Consider the following 23,475-nt stretch of genomic DNA (forward strand, 5'->3'; position numbering starts at 1 on the left):
TGAAATGAGAAGGGTATGCGAGGTTTTTTTTGGCTGATGCTATATAAGCTCGTTTTCTTGCATAATGTGCCCTTGCTAATGCTAAAGTTAATCTGATCCAGAGGCAAGTTTATAGGATAAATATCAGCAGTGAAGTATCTCATTACCAATAGAATGCAGTGATACTGCATTCTATTGGTAATGAGAAAGAAGTGGTGAATGAAGGGAAGGATGCTGCATTATATCGATCAGCGACCCATGACATTGGTGACACACACCGGAGGTGTTCAGTTTCCTATCTAATATCAGGCCAAGAAAACGGACAGTGTGTGCAAGGGGTATTGGCACGTTATTTATCTTTAGCTCAGGATCAGGATGAAGTGACCATAGTTTGCAGAAGTGAGTAGTGGTGGATTTCTGTTCTACAAGATGGTATCAATTTCGTAAGGTCCAGGATTCTGGCAAGAGTAATTTGTATAACTCTTTCGATGGTGTTCATATTTTGTGACTGGCAGGATATGGTGAGATCATCTGCCTACATGTATACTTTAATAGTTTTTGAGAGATTGTGCAATATGTTATTGACCCAAATCGCAAATTGGGTAGCACTCAGGATGGAGCCCTGTGGTACATCCTCCTCTTCTCTTCTTCAATGTGAGATGCTGACAGCCTGTTTTGATATCGGACTTAAAAAGGTGTGTACCCTTAAAAAGTTCTGAATGATTTGAAGAAGTTAACCTCTAAGCCCTAAATGATGTATATCTTTAACAATACCATGATGCCAAGTGGTATCAAATGATTTCTGAATATCTGGTTCAACATCACTAGATATTGCCTCATGATGAATGCGTTACGTATGTTTGATTCAATTTTTACAAGTAAATCTAGGGTAGATCTGGCTTTTTTACGGAAGCCATATTGATGATCAGAAAGGTCTTGGGAGTCTAGAATCTAGTTGAGCCTCTTATGCACCATCCTTTCAAAGATTTTGTCCAAACAACTTGTCAACGATATAGGTCTTTAATTCTGAACCAGAGAAAGATCTCTGCCTGGTTTTCGAATAACACAAATATAGGAATGATGCCATGACAGGGGATACGTATTTTCTGAGAAGATCCAGTTATAAAAGAGTAATAGTATGTAGAGATCGGCTTCACATAGATGCTTCAGCATACTATAGCGAGTGCAGTCTGGTCCTGCTGCACTGTTCGGAGATTTGCTCAAGGATTCTTTGAGCTCAGCTAGAGTAAAGGGCTGGTTATACGGAAGTGAGAGTCTAGTTGAAAAATTAAATTTATGATGTTCTTCATCAGTTTAAATGCATTGAAAGGAGGTCACATAAGAGGAAGAGGAGGAAATGTTATAAAAAGATTCTGCTAAAGCATTTGCAATATCAGCTGGGGACGATAGGTCTTGCCCATTCCACTGTATTATTGGAGTTTGCAGCAGTAGAAATTTCCCTTTGAGAGCTTGTATTTTTTTCCCATATAATTCGAGTGTCAGTATTTTTGTTAATAGCTAAGGCGAAGTTAATCCAGGAATCACATTTTGCTTTCTTCCTAATTTGTCTTGCTATTGATCTGAGTTTTTTGTAGACAATTAGGTCGGCGGTAGTTGGGAATTTGTGGAACTAGTTTCAAGCACAGTTTTTTTTCTCGTTTCGCTTTGGAGCATTCTTCATTCCACCACTGATTGTGGTGTACACGCTTGCACTGGCCAGATTTTGGAATGGAAATTACTGCTGCAGATAATATATGGCTGGTAATGTGATTAGTTACATCATCAATATGTTGTTGTTGAACATACTGAGTGTCGAGTAGGACACAAGTGGAGTAGTTTCTCAGTCTGCTTTATGAAAGTTTCAAGGAGTACGGCCTTTAGGACATGACACGACTTGTGTTTGAATTGAACTGATGATAGGAAAATGATCACTGTGGAATGGATCATTCAGCACCGACCACTCCATGCTTGGAAAAAGAGACGCTGAACATGTGGATGAGTCTATGGCTGATGAAACACTTGTAGGTAGTTGAATATGAGTTGGAGAGCCAGAGTGTGGTTATCCAGTAATGTTTTGATTACTTGGCTTCTCGCATCCATGGCAGAAGATCCCCACAATGGGTGGTGACTGTTGAAATCACTGAATAAACAGACAGGAGATTGTAGTTGTGTGATAAGATTGTCAAGTTCAGTCTGAGAGCAAGGATAATTTGGTGGGATTTAAATGGATGCAAGGGTTAATGATATTCCCATTGTCATCCGAACTGTTACAACTTCTAAGGGGGTTTGTAGTTGAAGATCTCTTGACGGTATGGTATTTTTGACAAGTATAGCCACCCCTTCACGAGCAGGAGTGCTGGAATCTCTGTCTTGCCTAAACATAAAGTAATTTTTGAATTTCAGTAATTTTTCAGAAAAAGGTTTTTTGTAAGCATACACATACTGCATTAGTTTTAATTAGCAAATCACTCAGGTCATCTATATTACTGCGTAATCCTCTACAGTTCCATTGTAGGAATTTATTCATTGGTTGGATTTATTTGAAAAAGATTGAGCTGACTGTTTTTTCTGAGAAGGTTTCTGTCTGCTTAGTTTTGATTTTTCATTTCTGGGAAAGGTTGGGCATCCTGTATCCATGGTGTCATTAGCATGTAACTCTAGTAATGTGTCACCATCCTCTGACTGAACATCCATTTCCATGTTGCTATTGCATGTTTTCACTTTTTTTCTGATTTTCGAAAATAGTTGATTTTTTTTTGTTTCTGGCAAGGCTGAGATAGCATCAGTTGGGATACTGATTGGCATATTGCTGGTTTCATTGACTATAGGTTTCTTATTGTGTGTTAGCACAGTTTTGATCCAGGTGGCAAAGGAAATGCTTGGTTCTATGGAGACATTTGTTTGAGTTGCAGCTTAGCGGCTGCTTCTGGTGACTGATGTGTATGATCGGCTAGGCATGGTTAGCAGTATTTGCTTTCTTGCTTCAGAGTATGTGACTTTATGCTCCACTTATATTTCTGGACTTTTTTCCCTGTTTTCCAAAGGTCACATGCTTTAGAAAATGCAGGATGGCTTCCTTTACAGCTTGGGTAAATAGGAGTGGAAGTACAGTCTGCTTGAGAATGCTCCTTGGAGCCACAAAGAGGACACACAGCATCGCATTGGCATGCCACCTGAGAATGGCCATACTTCTGACACTTAAAGCAGTGAATGAGATTTGGGATGTAAGTGCCAAATTTTGCATTTTAAGTAACCTGCTTTAACAGAAGATGGAAGGGTCGGAGTACTGAATATCAAAACGAGGGACCTGGTTGGTAGCAGGTTCCCATCTTTTTTGGTCATAATTCTCCGTGTACGTGTCACTTTCTGATCACTAAGTTCTTGTATTATTTCATCTTCTGAGACATTTCCCATTCGCTGATAATGCCTTTACAGGTGTTTAGTGTGTTATGGGGTGTAACTTCCACTGGAATACTGTTAAATGTTGTTAATTTTAACAATTTTTCTGAGTGACTTGGCTTAAAAGCTTCCAATTAAAAGGTCTCCAAGATTGGAAACATTTGACCATTTTAGGTGATCCAACAACCGATTCAAAACATTTCTGTAGGTTGTGTGGATAGTGAATGCATTTTTAGAAATGCTGGCATATCTGCACTGTTTTTCAGTCCATTGTCTCTTCAGACGATTCAAATCATGGTCTCAGACAGTGTTATCAAGTCTGGAGCCTGTGGGCTCTAGCAGTGGATATGTGTCACAATCAATCGCTGCTCTTTTTATCACTGGAAGAGGAAATTCCTTCTCCCAGGTTACTGGCCCCGCCAAGTGGAGGCAGGAGCAGTGCCAAGCAGTGACCAAGTGATCAGCAGAAGAGGAGGCATAAAAATATAAGTACTGTATAAGCTAATGATAAAGTGGAAGTTATTCTTACCTGAAGATATATGTTTCTCAATCATAGATGAATCAAGGTAAGGTATTTCATTGTTAATTTCATTTAAACGAGGACATGAGAGGGATATGACTAAGTGTGTCTTCAAACCTGGCTCTCTTTGTATATCATCTTTATTACTTAAATAAAAAAAAAAGAAAAGTGAGTTACAAAAAATTAAATTTTAAGATGGTACATACATTTGCAATTTGTTATTAGAAACACAGAATACTGCATTACATTTGAAGCAGAATTTGCAAGAAAAAATTTATGTTCACTCAATTCATTCTAATGCATAACTTCCTTACTGCATTATTAACAGATCACTTCTTACCCACCTGCACCCAGGAGCCTTAAGACTCCTCTCAGTCTCCTCCTTTTCAACCTTTAAATTAACAATCTCCTGTTTTTTTTGGCATCCTCTGTTCTTCCAGTTTTCTGAGAGGTGACTGAAGAGAAAATCTTTTACTCTCATAGGTGTATAGCAGAAAACAGGAATCAAGGATGCCAAACAAAGAGGGACACTGGTCCATAAGTAATGCCTCACTGGCCATAAAAATACAAAGGCAACAGATACAAAGTTGAAATGAATCTCTTTTATTAAACAAACACTGAAAGCATGTATACATTATTCATGTATCAACCTGTTTATCAATACATTTTTGGCATAGTTTATTTTCCAACTCACATATGCATCATGGTAAAAGGATGGATCGTGCTGCTGAAGGCAGCCTGTCGCTGTCTTTTTCAGCTCCTTATCACTCAAAAAATGTTTTTATGAAGATATTTCTTTATATGTAAAAATAGAAAAGAAATCTCCTGGAGCCAAACCCAGGCGAGACTTCCTTTTTTGTTTTATAGCCATATTAAACTTAATCAATTATTTGTAGTCTAATAGTCTACATATATTTGATAAAAGCTTATAGCCTAATTTTTTTCTAAAAAAATAAACCAAAACTCAGCTCTTCTCTGTCTCAAAACACAAATTTTTTGTGATGATTGACAGCACAAGGTTTTTTCTTCACAGGTGATAATAACCTCCAATGATGAAAAAAATCCAAAAATGATGGATGTATTCCATTCCAGAGACGGGCATTTAAAATAAGGTGTCACAATGGAAAATTCAGACTTTGTACCCTGTTATCATGCCTTTAAAAAATCTCCTTGAAAGTTATTGCACTCCAGTCACAGGTTGTGGCAGATCTACTGCCTGGAAAATTTCATTTTTTTTCACTTCATTTTCAGCATATTTTCCTATAAACTAATTATCCAAAATGCTTAATATATTTCTCTTTGAACACCTTAGTGCTTGCATACAGTGTTCTCCCCAGAAGTAGCTAGGTAGAGAAGTGTAATACTTCACAATATTATAAAATTTTCTGTTATAGTAGGCTCTCGACTTATTAGATTTAAAGGAAAAATTTAGAACCTTTTTTTTTTATTCGCGAATAGCTTGGACCTAAAATTTCAGGGGAGTAATGGATGGCTGTAGCATTATTAATAAAAGAACCTGTGGTGAATCTTTAGGTGCAAATGAACAACAAGTTGAGGCTTTCAGAAAATATCTAAATGACCTCATTTTATCACAGCTTTATAATGCTGACGAGACTGGGCTTTTTTATTGTGCTGTTTCTGAAAATACCTAGGCATACAAGCATGAAATAAGCACCCCTGGCTGTAAGCTAAATAAGGAGCGAATTTCAGTATTATTTTGTGCAAACGCTGATGGCTTGCATCAGCTTAAGCCTATGGTAGTTGGTAGGGCAAAAAACCTTGTGTTTTAAAGGATTTAATGAACCAGTCACTGGTAATATATTCCCACTCAAAAATTTTTCTTGTTTATACTCTGGCATGACCACCAGGTCAGTGGAGTTTACAATAAATCAAACAATACAAATGTTAATTGTATTTAGCAGTCATGGGTTTGAACCCCGGTCCACTCAAAGAGAGTGTGCTACTGCACTCGCGCTCTTGGGAACTCGGCTACATCAAGCCTAATGCCTGGTTTACAATGGATATTTTCTGAGACTGATTCTTAACCATTTTATTCCTGATGTGCAATGCTATTAGACAGATATGCTGAAAATTCCTCCTCATCAAATAAAGGCTGTTTTGCTGCTAGATAATGCACCTGTAACTAACCCCTCACCCTAATGCTGAAGGTTTTTTTTTTTTTTTTTTTTGATTTGGTAGTTGTTGGCGCATCGGCTTCTGTGGCCATATTGCACCTCCCAAGGTTTTTGCAGTACTTTGATCCAAGCCCGAGGCAGGAATCGAACCCGCGACCTTTGGGTTGCCGGGCAGGCACTTTACCCACTCGGCTAGCCCGGTCGGCAATGCTGAAGGGTTAGTTAGCAGGGATGGGAGAATTAAATGTGTTTTTCTGCCCCCTAACACTACTTCACTGATACAGCTGATGAATCAGGGTATAATCGTTGCATGTAAGAGGTTGTATAAGAAAAAATTTTTGGAAGAGGTCATGGTTATTTTGGAAGAAATAGAAGAGGCAGAAGAAGGTAGAAGGGGCACCATGACACTGCAAAATTTACATGCATATGACATCAGATCTGATAACTTCAACTTAGCAGCTGTGTGGGAAGATATAAAGATTACTTGCTACCTTGGCCAATGCTTGGAAGAAGTTGTTGTACAAAATAGAACCAGAAACAAACTTTGAGAGAGTTGAGGCATCTAATTTTTGGGACATTCTTCTGAGGGTCGGCAACAAAAATGCAACTGAGAATGATGTGGAACAGTGGCTCGAAAATGATGAAGGTGATTCTGGACTATGAAATTTTTTCTGAGGTAGAGATTGCGGAAAATGTTCTTCATGGAGAACAAGAGGACGATGACGATGACAAAGAATCAGTTGCACCACATCCTAAATTGTCTGTTATAAGACAACATATGAACAGCATTATAGCCAAGTAGCTTATCTGCCATGAAACCCCCATAACAGCAACATATGGACAACATCATACATTATATTGAATCATCATCAGACCCTGAATGTGCTTATCGATTATGAATATTTTAGAGAATTTCGATCTACAGTAATAAGGAAGCACTGCTGCTGTTCCTCCTTCCCACCTGGCTACGGAGGCACCTAATATTATAATAATAAGGAAGCAGCACCGAGATGTAAGACAACTGAAGCTTGATGATTTCTTCAAGACCACTTCATCAACTGGACCTGTTTCACCAGAATTCTCTACCAGCAAGGAATTAACACCTCTCCCTCAATATGACAGTTGTTTCTGACTCTGAAAATTGTGATTCTTTCAATTAAGTTAATATTAATATAAAAAAAAAATGTTAAAAAAAGATATTATACATCTTTTTTAAACAATTTTTTGTTTTTTATTCAATGGAGTTTAAGAATTTTAAAGTATTTTCCCCCTCTAAAATGGATTTAAATTAAAAAAAAAAAACTAATGTTCACATTGAAAACAACTTTGTGTGTGAGCTTTAAGAAAATAAATAAATAAATAAAAATAAAAGTGGTGGAAACACTCCATTTGTTGCATTGTATAGTTTCGACGTGTTTAATTAAAATAAAGTATAGTTTCAGTCGTAAATTTATTTTTATATTTTTAACAGATGTTTTAGTGGCGTGCATAAATTACTTAATGTACATTGTAAATTTATTAATATGTTTTTAAAATACATTCGATTTAACGGAATTTCGGAAACATCGGGCACCCCTTCCCCCAATTAGTCCGTTAAATGGAGGGCCTACTGTATTTAAAAACGAGACAGCGATCCAGAGCAAAAATTAATTGCATAATTTAACATTATATGCTCCTGTTGCATTGATCTCAATCGCATAGTATGTTCAAATTAATATATCAAGATTAGTGAGCAGTACCATACGGTACAGCGAGAATCACTTAAATTTGTAGCCGGGTGTTCAGTTAAATTCACTGGGTAGCGCTGCTGCTGTTGTTGTTGTGGTGTTTTCTGGGGGGCAAGGCCTACTTATGCCATAATGCGCCTCCCAAATCAATTCACTTTACATATAAGAAATGCTTGTGCAGCAGTTAGAAATGGCCATACATTTCAATTTGTTTTAAATAGAGAAAGAATTCAGAGAGATTTGTTTCTTTACCTATGATGCTATTGAGAGACAGTTGTCGTACAACAGGTTGTTGTAGGTCTGAAATGAAACTAAAAGACATTCGATGGGCATTGTTCAACAAGCCACATTCAAGGAGTATATGTTTTACTGTAAGTGGTAGTGAGCACACTGTGGAGGATCATTTCCTGTAAGCAGATAGAGATGTGTGAGGTGAGTGTGACCTGTTCGGGTTCTGGCTAAGATTATTTCTTTTCTATTTTTATGAAGGCTAGAAGTCCATAATTGTGGGTCAGGTTTTATTTGAAATAGCTTGTTATTTGTTTGCATTTTCCACAGAAGTGTCCATTGTTCCATGCAAGTCCTCCATATATTGTGTCTATAATCAAGATATAGGACTAGATCATTTGTTGCGTTATGTTAGAAGGATGCTTTGCAGCATCATCTGCACATTCATTTCCTGGAATATCACTGTGGGCAGGATCCAAGAGAAGATAACAGTTTGTTGATGCTCATGAAGATACATCAGCTTATGTCTTATAAGTTTTAATAAAGGATTGTTAGGCGAGGAAGTGCCTTTCAAAGCTAAAATAGCACTCTGTGAATCAGTATATATTATGCTTTTATTTATTGACATAAGTGAGATGTTTTTCAGAGCAAGCTTAATGGCATGGAGCTCAGCAGTATAACTGCTGCATTCGGCTGGAAGTGAAATTGAAAGAGTTGTATTAGGGAAGATGGCAGCTGCACCCACTTGATTGTCAGACAGAACCACCAGTATAGATCTTGGTAAAGTGGGGGTACTTTTGTGTATGAGCAAAATGTAGTTGTTGGATGTTAAAATTTGCTATAGAACCTTTACCCCAATGCTCAAAGTATTCATCAGAAGAAAGTGTGAAGGTAGACCATGGAGGATCCAGATATTCTGATTCTCTGATGATATTATCAAGCTGAATGTTCCAGCTTTCTGATAGATTCTGCAGTCTGTAGAATCTATCAAAATCTACTTGACAGCCAGTAGGCCAAATTGTTCTGGGTTTATTTGAATAGTGGGTTTTCCACTGAGGATCATGCGGTAGTGGCCAAACAGGATGAGTAGGCAGGCTTTTAATTTTAGCAGAGTAGTTCATCAGTAACATCTTTCTTCTAATGCTAGAAGAATCCTAGGGCTATCCTAAGTGTTGGATGGGTGCAAGATGGACTAAGGTGCTCTCCCTAGCTGAGTCATAAACAGGTGCCCCATAATCTAGCCGAGATCTAATTAGGTACTCATAATTGGAGCAGGGTATAACAATCGGCATGTCAAGGTATACTGGAGATGACCCGAGTATATTCATTTTCTTTGTGCAAGTTGTTCTTAGATATTTGATGTGCTCTTGGAAGTTTAACTTATCAAAAATTAGCTCTAGGAGGCAAATACTGTTCACGATTGGTAGAGGGTGATTAGCCAAGTGCAACTCAGGTTCAGGATGCATTCTGTGCTTTGTGCAGAAATGTATGGCTGTAGATTTGTGGCTTGACAGCCTGTATCCATTTTGTGCCATCCATAATTCAATGTTATTTATTGATTTGTAGATGCCTCTCAATATAGTTCACATTCTGGGAATGGCATGATATAGTAAGATCATCTGCATAAAGGTATGAGTCAGCAGTATTTGGAATGAGGTTTGTGATATTGTTTATTTGTATTGAAAACAGAGTGGCACTAAGAACAGAGCCTTGTGGGACTCCCTCTTCTTGTATGTATGTTTGAGATAAAACCTGCTGGTACCTAAATTGGAAAGACCTATGTCAAAGGAAGCTTTGAATAAAATATGGTAAATGGCCTCTCATATGAACAAGATGGAGATCTCTTAGGATGCCATATCACCATGTAGTATATCAAGGCATATCATGACGAGATGTTGATTTCTGATGAATGTGTTTCTTATGATTGTTTCAGCTTTCGTCATGAGGTCTAGGGAAGATCTATTCTTTTTAAAACCAAACTGTTTGTTACTAATACTGTTTCTGTTACTGATTAGGTTTCAAGATACCAGGTGAGTTGATGGGGAACCATTTTTTCCCAAGTCCTACTCAAGCAGCTGGTTAGAGAGATTGTTCTATAATTGTGAGGAATCAAATGATCTTTTCGAGGTTTCGGTACAGCTATTATATAACAACGTTGCCAGGAAATGGGGAACATATGTTCTGAGAATATCCGATTGTAAAATTTTAGCAATGACGATAGTGATTTCTTATTGATATGTTGAAGCATTATTATGTAAATTCCTTCTGGGCCAGGAGCGCTGTTTCTTGAGGTATATATGGATTCTTTCAATTCAGATATTGTGAGTGGTTGGTTATAGGGTAAAGGACATATAGCTTTGAAGTTCAGTTTCGTTTTCACAGCTTTGGCTTTAATTTTTTGAAAAGATGGTTGATATGCGCTTGAGGCGGACAATTCATAGAACAGTTCCTAAGACATTGGCAATCTCCCCGGGACAGGAGATATCCTTCCCATTCCAGTTAATAATAATAGGAGGTGATATTTCCTGCTTAGCTTGTTTAATTTTTCCCAAGATTATTCGGGTATTAGTATCTTTGTTGATTGAGGGGGCAAATTTTACCCATGAATCTTTTTGGCCTTTTGCTGGATGAAACGAGCTCTGGCTTTCAGTCTCTTGAAGTTAATAAGGTTAGCAGTGGTGGGATATTTGTGGAAGGTGCTCCATTGCATTTTTTCCCATGGTTAATAGGGAATACTAAGTTTATTGTAATACCTGTTATATTTTATGGTATATTCCTATGTTATTTAGGAAGGCAAACAGCTCTTTCTTATTAGGGTCATCTCCAAGGACGTTAGTGATGACTGTGCATTAGCAAATGATTTAAAGCTGTTTGAGCAGATATTGAGAAGATGAGGACAGCCCACTAATAAATGATGAATAGTCAGTTGCACATGACATGATGTGCATTGAGGAGCGCTGTCATTCATTAATAGATAAAGGTGTGAGGCAAGTATGCCCAATTCTTAGCCTTCCTAGAATTACTTCTTCTCGTCTGCTTTTCCTGAAGCTGGGCAGCCACAGCTTTGGATCTGGTTTTATTCGGTAAAGTTTGTTTCTTGGATAACCTCTCCATATTATTGACCAGCTATTGTAACATGCTTTAAGGATGATGGGTTTGAAATCGGTATATGGAACTTGACAAGTCTGTAAAACAGAAGTATCTGGTTGTTTGGCTGTTGTTGTTATGGGGGTTTCATGGAGCATAAGCTGCTTGGCTATAATGCACCTATTCGTTTATTATTCAAAGGAAATCAGAAAGAGTTGAAGGAGTCTGTGCTATCAAAAAGTTGCATACTATTGGAAAATGGTCACTGCCCATAGGATTATGTAATACGTACCCACTCTATGGTCAGGACCAGTACTGGAGAACAAATTGAGATCTACTGCTGAGGTGTAAAGTTGGGAGCTGTACATGTGTGGGTGCACCAATATTAAATATGATGAGATTTAGTCCTCTAAAATGCTTTCAATTAGTCAACTCGGTCTATCTAATTTAGTAGCACCCCATAAGGGGTGGTGACCATTAAAGTCACCTAATATACAGAGAGGTGGAGGTATCTGTATGAAGAGGTCTTCAAGATCTTTTAAAGAGTAAGTATTGTTTGGTGGTAGGTAGATTGAGAGAAGTTTTATTGCAATGTGGAGAGTTATACGAACAGCAACAGCTTCAATTTCCGTTTGAAGTGGTATATGTTTAGTTGGGATCTTTGAATTAACTAGGATTGCCACACCACCATGGGCAGCATTAGCTGTATTTCGATCTCTTCGATAAAGATTATAGTTCTTTATTGAAGGAGAAATTTGCAAGGTTAAGTATGTTTCCTGAAGACAAAGGGCAACTGGCGAATAATGATTAATTAGATCTTGGATATCATCTGTATTGCAACAAAAGCCTCTGCAGTTCCATTGTAAAATACAAGGCATTATTTTTGTTTAGTTGATGGAGATGATTCTGACTGCTTTTTGAAGGTGACTGGTTTATGACGTTCCAATTTTTGTTTGTCATTTTTTAGGAAAACTGGCTGACCAGTGACCATTTCTTCTTCTTCGGCATGGATTTCTAAAATAGGATCTTCCTGTATAGATGTGCCATCTGTGTCCATGGTTGTGTCCTGAATATTTTTCACAGTATTTGAGTTTGTAATACAAGATGTGGTGGCAATCACTGGAGGAGGAAGTGCTGCTGGTATTGTCAGAGGAGTATTATTTGCTTGGTTTGTGGTCTTGAACTGTTGCTTGCCTACAGTTAGTTGGAGTTCGGAGAGAACATTTCTAGCCCAATCAGAAATTGATTTATTAGTAGGAACTTTGACATCAGTTTGAACGGAGACTGCTCGATACATTTTGGTTTATAGTTGGTGCAACTAGTTTTCTTGCTTCTTGGTAACTGACTTTGTTCTCAACCTTGTATTTTACTATTTTTTTTCTCAGTTTCCACTTTACACATGCCTTGGAATATGCAGGATGGTCACCTTTGTAATTTGGACAGCTCATTTTTGGAGCTGTGCAGTCATTTTGTATGTGGACTGAGAATCCACAGTTGGTGCAGACAGGAATTCCTCTACATACAGTTTTAGAGTGGCCATACTTTTGGCATTTATAGCATCTTAAAGGGTTGGGAATGTAAGGGCAGATGCGACAAAATAAATAACCTGCTTTTACAGCGGAGGGTAAGTTAGGCATATTGAATGTAAGAATAATATTTCTGGCATGTGCCAGTTGATTATCTTTATTAATCATTATTCTTTTTGCTTCAATTACATTCTGTCCCTGCAGTTCTTGGGTTATTTCCTCCTCGGTGACATATAATAAATCCCAACTAGATATGACACCCTTAGATGAATTTAGGGCTGCATGAGGAGATATTTTTACAGGAATGCCAGCAAAGCTTGTTAGTTGTAAAAGCTTTTCAGAATGTCTTTGATTCGCAGTTTCTATTAAAATATCTCCTGATTGCAGTCTGTTCACCTTCTTGGGAGATCCTGCAATACCCTCCAGATGTTTATGTATGGCAAAGGGAGACAATTTACTCATAAGATGACTACTTAAAGAGTGGAAGATTAGGAAAGAGGGGCAGTGGTGCTCTATCCGGTCAGTCTTCTGTCTCTTTGGATTTTTGTTTCCCATGTCTACATGGTCTGTATTTGCCGTGTTTGCTCCTTTTAGGCCTTGGCAAGAGGACTTGTCTGCCAAGGTTTCCGGCAACGTCACGGGGGCGGCAGGAGCAGTGCTGCTAGGAGGCCAAGCGGTTAAAGTGTTAGTTGATTAGTGAACTAGAAATATATGGATAAATAAAGAAAGGTGGGTTTCCTTTCTGTGTTCTAACTTGTGGCTTTTAAAGTATAGAACGGTTTGAAAAATAAGATTGCTAAGAGAAAAGTATGAACTTAGAAATAACTTGAATCGCTCTTGAAGAGCACTTTATGGATAGCAGAAATATCGCTTGACCTCGAATTTGCTTGGCACCCAAGGCCGGTTGTGTAAGAGTTGGCGGTTAATTGATTTCTCCATTACTTTAGAAAGAGTAGAAGTAATTGCAATGGGACAATAATTGGATGGGAGGGATTTGTCACCCTTTTCAGGAACTGGCTGGATATGATCAAATTTCCAAGCAGAAGGAACAACACCTTTAGAATAAGAAAGTGAAAAAAAGGCAACAAAGAACAGGAGTAAGTTCAGGAGCACAGGTTTGAGAACAAGTGGAGAAATAGCATCAGGACCTGGAGCTTTCTTAGCATCAAGATTCATCAAAATTCTTCTGACATCATTTTGACGGAAGACCACAGGGGGCAGTCAATGGAATGTGTGGGGAATTGTGGGAGGTGTTTTACCAAGATCATTAATACATGAGTTGGAAGAAAAATGGGATGCTAGCATGTTAGCTTTATCCTTGGCTGAAATGACAACAGATACATCTAGTTTTGACAGAGGTGGGAACAATAGCTTTGGCAAGAGACCAGAATGCTCGGCTACCATTAGGGTAAGAAGCAAGTTTTCTACTCTTAGCCTGTTCAAAATCTATTTTGGACTGATTAATACAATTGTTGCGAGCTTTGGTATAGGCAGAAAATGAAACTGAAGAATTGGAAACAAGCCAATTACGATATGCAACATTCTTCTCTTGAACAGCTTCAGCACATTTATTGGAAAATCAAGGTTTAGATAAAGGACGAGATTTTAAAGTGGAATGTGGAATAAAGGATTCCATTCCTACAAGAATAATTTCACCGACACAATCTGAGCAAACAATGACACCTGAAGTTTTGAAATAGTAATCTGACCAAGGAAAAGAAATCTCACAGGTCATCCCATTTTGAATAGCCCAATAGCCATGAAATAAAGGCTGCATTGGAGAAGAGACAATCATCAAGTTGTGATCTGAGGTGCCTAAAGACCCACTCACTTGTTTGTCAGAAAAAGATTAAGCATGTTGGCTGTATGGTTAGGACTATCCGGCATTCTGGTATGTAAATGAACAATCTGTACAAGGTCATTGGTAATTGCAAAAGCCTCAGTATCTTGATCAGCTTGGTCAGTGTCACTAGAAAATGGAAGCCAGCTGGAGTTGTGAACATTAAAATCACCATGGAAAATTATCTCACTGTTAGGAAAGTTGGACTGGAGAAAGTCAAGTTGCAAAGAGAGGAAGTCAAAGACCTCCAAGTGATTAGTGGAGTTGGGAGAATGATAGAGACAACAGATGAATTTGACAGAATGATGTAGAGAGATTTTAAGCCAGAGAAGATTGAAAAGAGGAGATTCCAAACTAAGTCTCTGACAGGGCATATCGGAACGGACATATGCACAAGTACCACCTTTTAGGTGAAAGGAATCATACAGAGAATAATTTGGGCAACTGAGATGAGCAGTAGTTGAACCAACCGGTAACTGAGATTCTGTCAGAAAAAGTACATGGGGTTTGGCAGACTGCAAGTGGAAATGGACATCGTTGAGATTAGAATTGAGACCATGTATATTTGTGAAATGGACTAGGAAGTGTTTGGGAGGTTTAGATCTTTCTGCAGATAAGCTTACTCTATTAGTTTCACAATTCATGGTGTATTCAATAGTAAGAAAAAGTGTGGGGGGAGGGGGAACATGCTGTATGAAGGAATTAAAATTTTTGGATATGGCATATACATGGTAAGAATATACCCAATTCCTTGACATAACATGGCCTCAACAATGCCCCCCCCCTACATACACACTACTCAGACTCCCTCCAGTCACTATCTGGCTGAGTAGAGGTAGCAAGATTATACACTAGCTGAACTGGAAGCCTCCTAGAGAGTTAGCAATAGGTTCGGTCCGGTGTACTAACTAGTAGCCAGCTTGCGAACACCGTTTTAGAGCTGTACCCTCAAAATGTAAGAAAGATTAGCTCTTGCTATGATGGAAGAGATGAGGAAGGGTTGATTTGGAAGTGTCCGTATTTCTGGCACTTAAAGCACTGTAAAGGATTTGGTACCTATGAACAGACTGGACAGTTTATATAGCCTGCTTTGATTTCATTTGGAGATGGTGAATTAAATGTCAGGATTATGTTTCTTGTTGGAACGATTTTCCCATCAATACACATGGCTATTCATTTCACAACTATCATTTCTTGCGGTTTTAATTCAGAACAGATTTCTTTTTCGGTCACATCCATAAGATCCCATTCCGTGATGACTTGTGGGGGGAACAGTGATGGACATTCCCCCAATAGATGTTGCTTGGAGGAGCTGTTCTAAATGTTTTTCACTTCTGGTCTGTATAAGAATGTTGCCTGTTCAAAGCCGTTTGACAGATTTAGGAGAACCTGCTAACTCTTCCAAATCCATCTGGATAAAGAAGGGTGAAATTTTTCCTAAGTGCTTATCACTAAGTGGAGTGAATTATCAGGTAGTAAGGTATTTGACCTGATATACTCATAACTTCTGTTTTCAGTCTTTTAGCAGAAGTGACATCATCTGGATCAACCGTAAAATTTTCAGATAGGAACTGCTTTGAGGCCCTCAGAAGGAATATATTTATCAGGATTGATGAAGTTTTTGAAGTAGTTCAGTGCCTGGGTTTTCGACCCACCACAAACCCCAAAGGAATGCCCACTACCCGGCAAGAAATGCACATGGGAGTGTAATGCCAGGGCTAACCAGACACCATACCCGCACCACTACCAGCCTAAATCCTGTCCCTCAGACTATGAGGGCATGGCATTGACATGGTTGACCCTTACAGGCAAACCCACTAGTTGATTGATCCTGGCCGTGCCACCCAGCACCACCCGTCTTGTTGAAGCAGGGGCCAAAGTGATGCGATGAAGCTGGGCCCCCTCAACCACCAGAATCTCCCTTTCCATGGGTCGCAGCACATGGCAAACATGCCGGATTTCATTGATGCTAATTTGGAGGACCAGCAGCATCATTGGAAGGTCCCCGAACCATGTACAGGTGCCCACATCGAGGGGCTGCATAACGGCTTTGAACGGTGAAGCGCTAAAAGCTTGAAGTGTTATATGGAGTGCACTGTGGTGCACTCCATATAGCACTTCAAGGATCTAAAAATTCCTCTGACTCTCATAAGTCTGATTCTGTTTGATTACCATGCCAACTCTTACAGAGTGTCTCTGTAGTTACAGATTCAGGAGGCAATAGATTAATTTCTAATGGTCTTTTAAACTTTCACAATGAGTGCTGTTACTCAGCTTCCAAACAATATATACAGTAATACCCCGACTTACGCTACCCTGACTTACGCGAACTCGGAGTTACGCGGTTCTTGATTTTTTTCGTTTGGCAACGCTGCCGCCCACTATCTTCAAGGTCGTTTTTCATATGTTATCGATATACGGTGCGACGGCGGAGAATGAGAGCGAAAGATGAACAAAATTCAACTTTGCTGCTTTTATGTTTTTTATATCAGTGAAGGGGAAATACATTTCACCATAATAACGTAAAAAGCAACACAATTCCAGCTATCGGTATAATCGCAAATGCAATTAGATCGAGTTTACTACCAGTTTATAACAGATTTGACTAGCAGAAACGCAACTGGATTTTTATTGTTTTATGGTAGTAACCCCTAGAAATGTGAGGTGTTAATAGTGTATCTCTGCCTTTATGGTGTTGTTTATTCAGTTGCTACATGCGCGAAGCTTTGTTTATGCGTATCAAGCGTGCCTCCTCGTTTTGTAATTGTGCTTTATTCCCTAAAAATGAGTAAAATACTTAATTAAAAGGTGTGAAAAGGAAGCGTCCTGGTGAAAACACTGCAGATTCAGAGAGAAAAAGAAAAGCAATTATCGATAAACAGAGGCGGACTGGGTCAAAAATTCTTACCCGGGAAAATTTATAGTGGCGTCATACTATGGTTTATGGCCAAAATCACACTGGCCCACCGGGGTTTCCCTGGTAAGGCTTATGGCCAGTCCACCTCTGTCGATAGAGAAAAAATATGAAATTGTGAAACGCTTTGAGCGAAATGAAAGACCATGTGATATTGCACGTGCTACAGGCCTAAATGAAGCAACGGCGAAAAGCACATGACAATTGCAAACTTGACAGGTTGAAAATTGAAAAGGGCTCAATTGTAAAGGGCTTAAAAATTTTAGAAAACAGACTCCAACGAAGAACGCGTTATAGCTACAAAGCAAGGAATAAAAAAATTATTAGCTTGCTACGAAGAAATTCTGCGTGAAAAAAAGAACGCGCTGTGTCGTCAGGCGAATTTGTTAGATTTTATGAAGCCATCGACATCGAAATAACTTTTTTACGTAAGTCATTTGTTTTTTTAATACATATTTTGTATTAATATGTATAAAGAACTGCAATTTTATTAATATTTTTCTTCTAAACTAGTGTTTTTGTTAGTCCTTGGTCCCAATTAAGCAAAATTTATATGTATTTATATGCAAAGTTGTACCCCGACTTACGCGATTTTCGTCGGACCCACCTATCGCGTAACTTCGGGGTATTACTGTACCTCTTATTCCAGCTTTTTAAAACTACTGATCTGCTTATTCTCAATTTTTCAACATACCATGTGGTAGCCAAACTAACAATCTAAATTTTCTCAATTCAATAATAAAGTAAAAAAAGTTAAAGACAGGAAACCATTAAATCTTATTTCATTTTTAAAGAAAACTTTGTATTTTGAGGAGCACTTTTTCTAGAGTACAACTTAGTATTAGAATGTTACCATGGTAAAAAGATATTATCAAAGTTAAGAAACATACTTAAAACTTACCCCATGTGGGTTTATGCTTCAATTCAAACTACATTAAAAATATTAAAACCATAAGCTAAAAACAAAAAAAAAAATTGTGGCATGAACAAAAAAAAAAAAAAAAACCCTAGCTAATGTGAAAACACGAATATAAAAAAAATTGTAAAAGTAGTAAATAAACTTACAGAGAAATAAATGGTCTTATAAATAAATATCAATGAAGCCTATTAAGAAAAAAAGCCAAAGGAGAAAAGAAATTAAAAAAAAAAAAATAAATAAAAAATAATAATGATAATTATAAAAATAAGAAAAAAAAAAAAAAGGTACACAATGAGTGTGAAATTCAACACTGAAACTGTTATTTACATTGCAAAAATTCCATTCCCTGACAGCTTTTCTTGTAAGCACTGTAAAATGGAAACATACAATGCAGTTATTGTTGAAGCTATTGGTGCAAAGAGCAAGTTGGGCTATAATGTGTCTAACTTAGGTTAGGAGAGTTTTGTATGATGTTAATGTTGAAAATTTGTCTTGTCTCAGCAGACTAGTATTAAGTATTAGTTAATAGTAGTGGCAGTTGATGCTAGAAAGCAAGCCTGTACAGCACCAGCAAAAAAAATTCCCTCGTCATCTGCACATTAACAATACAACTCTGAAATATAATCATGTAGTTCTATATTAACTTGTATAAGTTTAGGAAGTAGCCAATTAATATAAGAAAAAAGAAAACATTGATAATACTTTGCTGGTTGTCCAAAATTATTCTGATATATATATATATATATATATATTTTTTTTTAATTAATTTAATGCATTTAATTCATTACAGCTTGAAATGCTAAGCTGTTCCCTTTTAACAGTTCATAATCAAGTGTTATGCCATTAGTGGAAGAACTTGACAGTTTTATCAAGCTCTACCACCAAAATCTCCCTTTCCGAATTTCCATGGGTCACAGCGCATGGCAAACATGCCAGATTTCATTGATGCTAATCTGGAGGACCAGCAGCATCACTGGAAGGTCCCCGAACCATGTACACTGAGAAGGAGCTTCACCTCTGAATAGACAGGAATGAGTCATGTGCGTATACTTAATTCGTAACCGAGCAAGGGTCACTTTTTTGTGTCTGCTAGATCAGAAGGTAGTGTGCCATGGTTGAGATATTTATTTAATTAGACGAAGTTTGTTGTTTGTCTGATCTTGCTAGTACCACTGCTTTATACTGCCTTGGCAGATGAAGGATTTCTCTTATTGCTCTGTTTGCTTTTTCATTTCCAGTTATTTCTCTGTGGCCTGGAATCCAGCAGAATCTGATATTGTGATTTCCTTGCAATAGCTTTGCCACTGAATATTGGACCTGTTGAACTGGGTATGCTATGGTATTGCCATTCTGCAATGCAATAAGAGAACTAAGTGAGTCAGTGAAAATTATGCTGTTTGCTACCTACTTATATTCAATTTGGTTTACAGCCACCAAGATGGCTTGTAATTTAAATCAAACTAGTTGTACTCGGTGTAACATATGCCATCAGCATATTTTAAAGGTTATTAATTAAATATCAACACATTTTATTTATTTATTCATAAATTTCATTATAAGCACAATAAAATTTTCATTATTCTCAGATACAAAACTTAATGATCCATTGATCTAACTCTTGAAAGCCCAACATACAGTTGCCCATGACTGAATACAGGTTTCGGAAGGTATAAGCATATTCTTTCAAAAATCTGTCCCTGTGACTTGCTGTTGGTCATTCAAAATGCTAAAAGTATAGGAAACTGTCTTATTTTGAATTTGAAAGGCATATTTGTATCAGATGGAATAAGAGTTATTCGCAGTATGAGAACAGCATCAAAGTTCAATCCATCTATTACGGGAGCCTCTATGATGGATTGAACAGCATCTAAGTTCAATCCATCTATTATGGGAGCCTCTATGATGGATTGAACAGCATCTAAGTTCAATCCATCTATTACGCGAGCCTCTATGATGTGTCTTTATCAATCCTGTTCCATTGCAGAGTCCCCTCGATGGCATAAGATTCCGTAGTAGCATGATTACAGCACCTACTTTCAGTTTTAGCTCATGGGGAGGCATTCCTGTTGGTATTAAGCTGTTGAGAAATTCTTCAAGGTATGCCAGATGCTCACCATGAAGAATTTCAAGGTATGGTTCATTGCTTGCTACAGTATCCACCATTTGTAAACAGTCACTTCTCCGGGAATATGGTTTAACATGCTGTTGTTCAGTTCCAAAGGATCCTCATTTGTAACACTTAGTATTGCTCTGCCTTTGAGTTTCTGAGCTGTATCAGTGTTGAAGTTAATGTCACCATAGAGTTGTTTTACAGGGTTGTGTGTTTGAAAAACAGGTTATAGGCAAACTTATAGTTGCACCACTTCTTCTATCACCTACTTCTAATAGCCAGTCTGAAAATTCCTTCTTGCTTGCTATTGTTTGCATATTACATATAAGTTTCAGTACATGGAATTGGGTTCATAGACTGTTTCTTTATAAAATTGGCAACTGTTAGAGATCTTGAGCCTCGTAGTATCACCGGTAGAACTTGCCAGAAGTCTCCGCCTAGTAGTATAACTTTCCCTCCAAAAGACTTGTCTAATCCTGTCAGATCGCACAGTAGCCTGTCTACTGCTTGAAAGGGTGAATGTGAGTCATTGGTGCTTCGTCCCACACTATCAGTAGTTTTGACTGTAGAAGTGCCTTAGCTTCCTCTGTGTTCAGCTTTAAATTGCATGTTGAAGTTGCATTCAGAAGCAGAGGTACCTTGAACGTAGAGTGAACAGTTCTGCCTCCTGCTAACAGAGCTGCTGCAATACCTGTAGATGCAACAGGAGTAAGGCTATCTCCCTTGCCTTGTATGGTGTGTAGTATAGTTAAGTAAAGAAATGTTTTTCCAGTTCCAGCCGGATCATAAAAAAAAAAAAAAAAAAAAAAACCAGTTATGATTAGTGTTTGACTTATTGTATATGGTGTCAAGAATAATGTCAAATGCCATTTTTTGTTCGTTGTTTAATTTTTCTGGATTTGCGATTGCTTTTCTTCTAAAACATCAAATGATTGCCAATGCAGGGGTGCTATCATCATTTCAACAGCTGGCAAATGCACTTTTTGAAGGCTCAGACCATAATTTTTCAACATTTTGTTTATTTCTGCAAGAGCATAGAGAGGGCTAGTTTCTTCAGAATAACGTCTTATGAAATCTTCACTCATGCCCTGCTTACGTCTTTCCCATAGTTCAGGTAACCATATATAACTTGGTGTACGTGTCTGGATTGCCTCGGAAAGTGTGTCGTGCCATATCCTGTCTCCTTTCAAAAGTCCATGTTCTCTGCAAGCTTGCTGAAATATTTCACAGAGCTGTTCATTGACTGTTCACAAATGCTCAAAACTTGTAACTCTTGTAAGAAGCATGCATAGATAGTGGCGCTCGCTGAACACTTACACAGGCAAACATCCAATAACATTATCTCCATCTCTTTTGCCTATGTTTCCATTTGCCTGATTTTTTCTAAAATATGTAGTACTTTGGTATCTCTGCATAACTTAATAGCATTGCTTACACATCTGTTCTGTTTAATTCAAACCATGCCTCAAGCAGAGTCTTTGTAGGCATTTCTGCTTCAAGGTCTCCTCTTCTCTGCCCTCTTGGAAGATCGCTTGCTGTTGATCAGGTAGATGCATTGCCAATTTTATAATGAAGTGTAACTTCTCTGACATTGGAAACTCAATAAAACGCTACAGTGCTTCAGGTGCACTGTGGCATTTTATTGAGGTGCATCTAAGGAAGTCTGAATCTCATCAAAGACCAAACTACCATCAGTACCTTCCCTGTGTAATCATACAGATTCCACATCATGATCTTTATAAACGTATTTATAGAGGTACTTTACACTCTTTACGGAGGCATGCACTTCCACATTGTGGGCATTGAATTTCTTCGACAACCATGGATTATAAGGTACAATCCATCTATTGTCCACGTCATACTTTCCTACTTTAACAGCAGGTCCCTCTCTTATATATCGGATTGCCATTAACATTCTCTTCTGTTGTATCTATGAACCCTTTCGGAAATCCCCTTACTGCATACACCTTTCATGCACAGAGATTGTGCACTGAGTGCGCTGCAGGGACCACGTAGCATGCACTTTGTGACGATTTCAAACAACCTTGAATTTGTTTTTAAGCATGGCAGCTCTGCACTTACGACTCTGTCAATGTCTTTGTTCATATTTTAGAATCTGTAGACAGAGTGAGGAGTATGTGCGTATGTGGTGGTTCACGTTTCTGGAACTCCATCACGTCGATGAACGCTATCACAGTACCAAAAAGATTCCACTTGAGAATGTCGTCAAGAAGTTCTGCAAGTTTTATTTTGAACACAAACACAGTTATGTCTGGTCTCTTTTTGGGTGGTTGCTTCCCTTCCATTGCATTCATAACTCAGGCCAGGCAGGATTACAAGTAAATGTAACGAATAGATCAGGTCTCTCAAACTTTCGTACAATTGCCATCATATCTTGGTAGTTTTTCTGCATGTACCTTGGGCTGCCTTGGAAAGTCGAAGGCAGAATTATCATCTTCCCTGCTCTCAAGTTTTGGTTCTGAGCTCTTGCTTCTACTGCGTCCAATAGTCCACAGTACATTCCACTTGTAGATCTTTCTGATTATGGCATAAATAGTTTAATCTAGATCCTTCAGCCTTCACATAGGCGTCTACAATGTACTGCGGAAATAATTTCCCACTGCTATGAATTAGGCTAAAACCAGGTCTCAATGCAAGTCTATAAGCAAAGAATTGTAACTGTGTTACTCTATTGTGTTTTGTGGTTCTTCTCGCTTCTGCATGTTGTAGTTCCTTGTGCCAACCATCCTCTCCACGTGAGAATAGCAATGGATACACCATAGGGTCTCCATTCTTGTTTAGAGGTGATATAATTCTACAGCAGTCACCTGTGGGATATATGCAAATGTCTCTATTTGCAGGTGGTTTCCCATCTTCTCCAACAAATATTGCAGCAACATCCATTTTGGATGTAGCTGCATTATATCATCTCTTATCTAAGTATGGGTCTTCTATAAATACCATGCACACATTCATTATTGGATTGGCCTGGGTTATTTGATGCATTTATATTACTCAGAAATGGGTTAACTTGTTGCAGAATCTCGTCCAACTGTTGCATTACTTCGACCATACAACCTTGGTTTAATTG

The 23,475-nt window shown here is 38.1% G+C and overlaps 1 protein-coding gene across 1 annotated transcript in view; it reads right to left on the reverse strand.

Annotated features, from left to right (window-relative positions):
* LOC150078339 (serine/threonine-protein kinase 10-like) overlaps nucleotides 1-23,475 on the reverse strand; it is a 387,198-nt gene that overhangs the window by 183,406 nt on the left and 180,317 nt on the right. Inside the window, exon 10 of the mRNA XM_090385108.1 lies at nucleotides 3,908-4,044. Coding sequence (XP_090241234.1) covers nucleotides 3,908-4,044 — 137 coding nt within the window. The remainder of the gene's footprint in view (nucleotides 1-3,907; nucleotides 4,045-23,475) is intronic.

The sequence above is a fragment of the Mastigoproctus giganteus genome, chromosome 11 (assembly GCF_048544385.1).
Source record: "Mastigoproctus giganteus isolate SK-2022 chromosome 11, ASM4854438v1, whole genome shotgun sequence".
In the NCBI taxonomy this organism is placed as follows: domain Eukaryota; kingdom Metazoa; phylum Arthropoda; class Arachnida; order Uropygi; family Thelyphonidae; genus Mastigoproctus; species Mastigoproctus giganteus.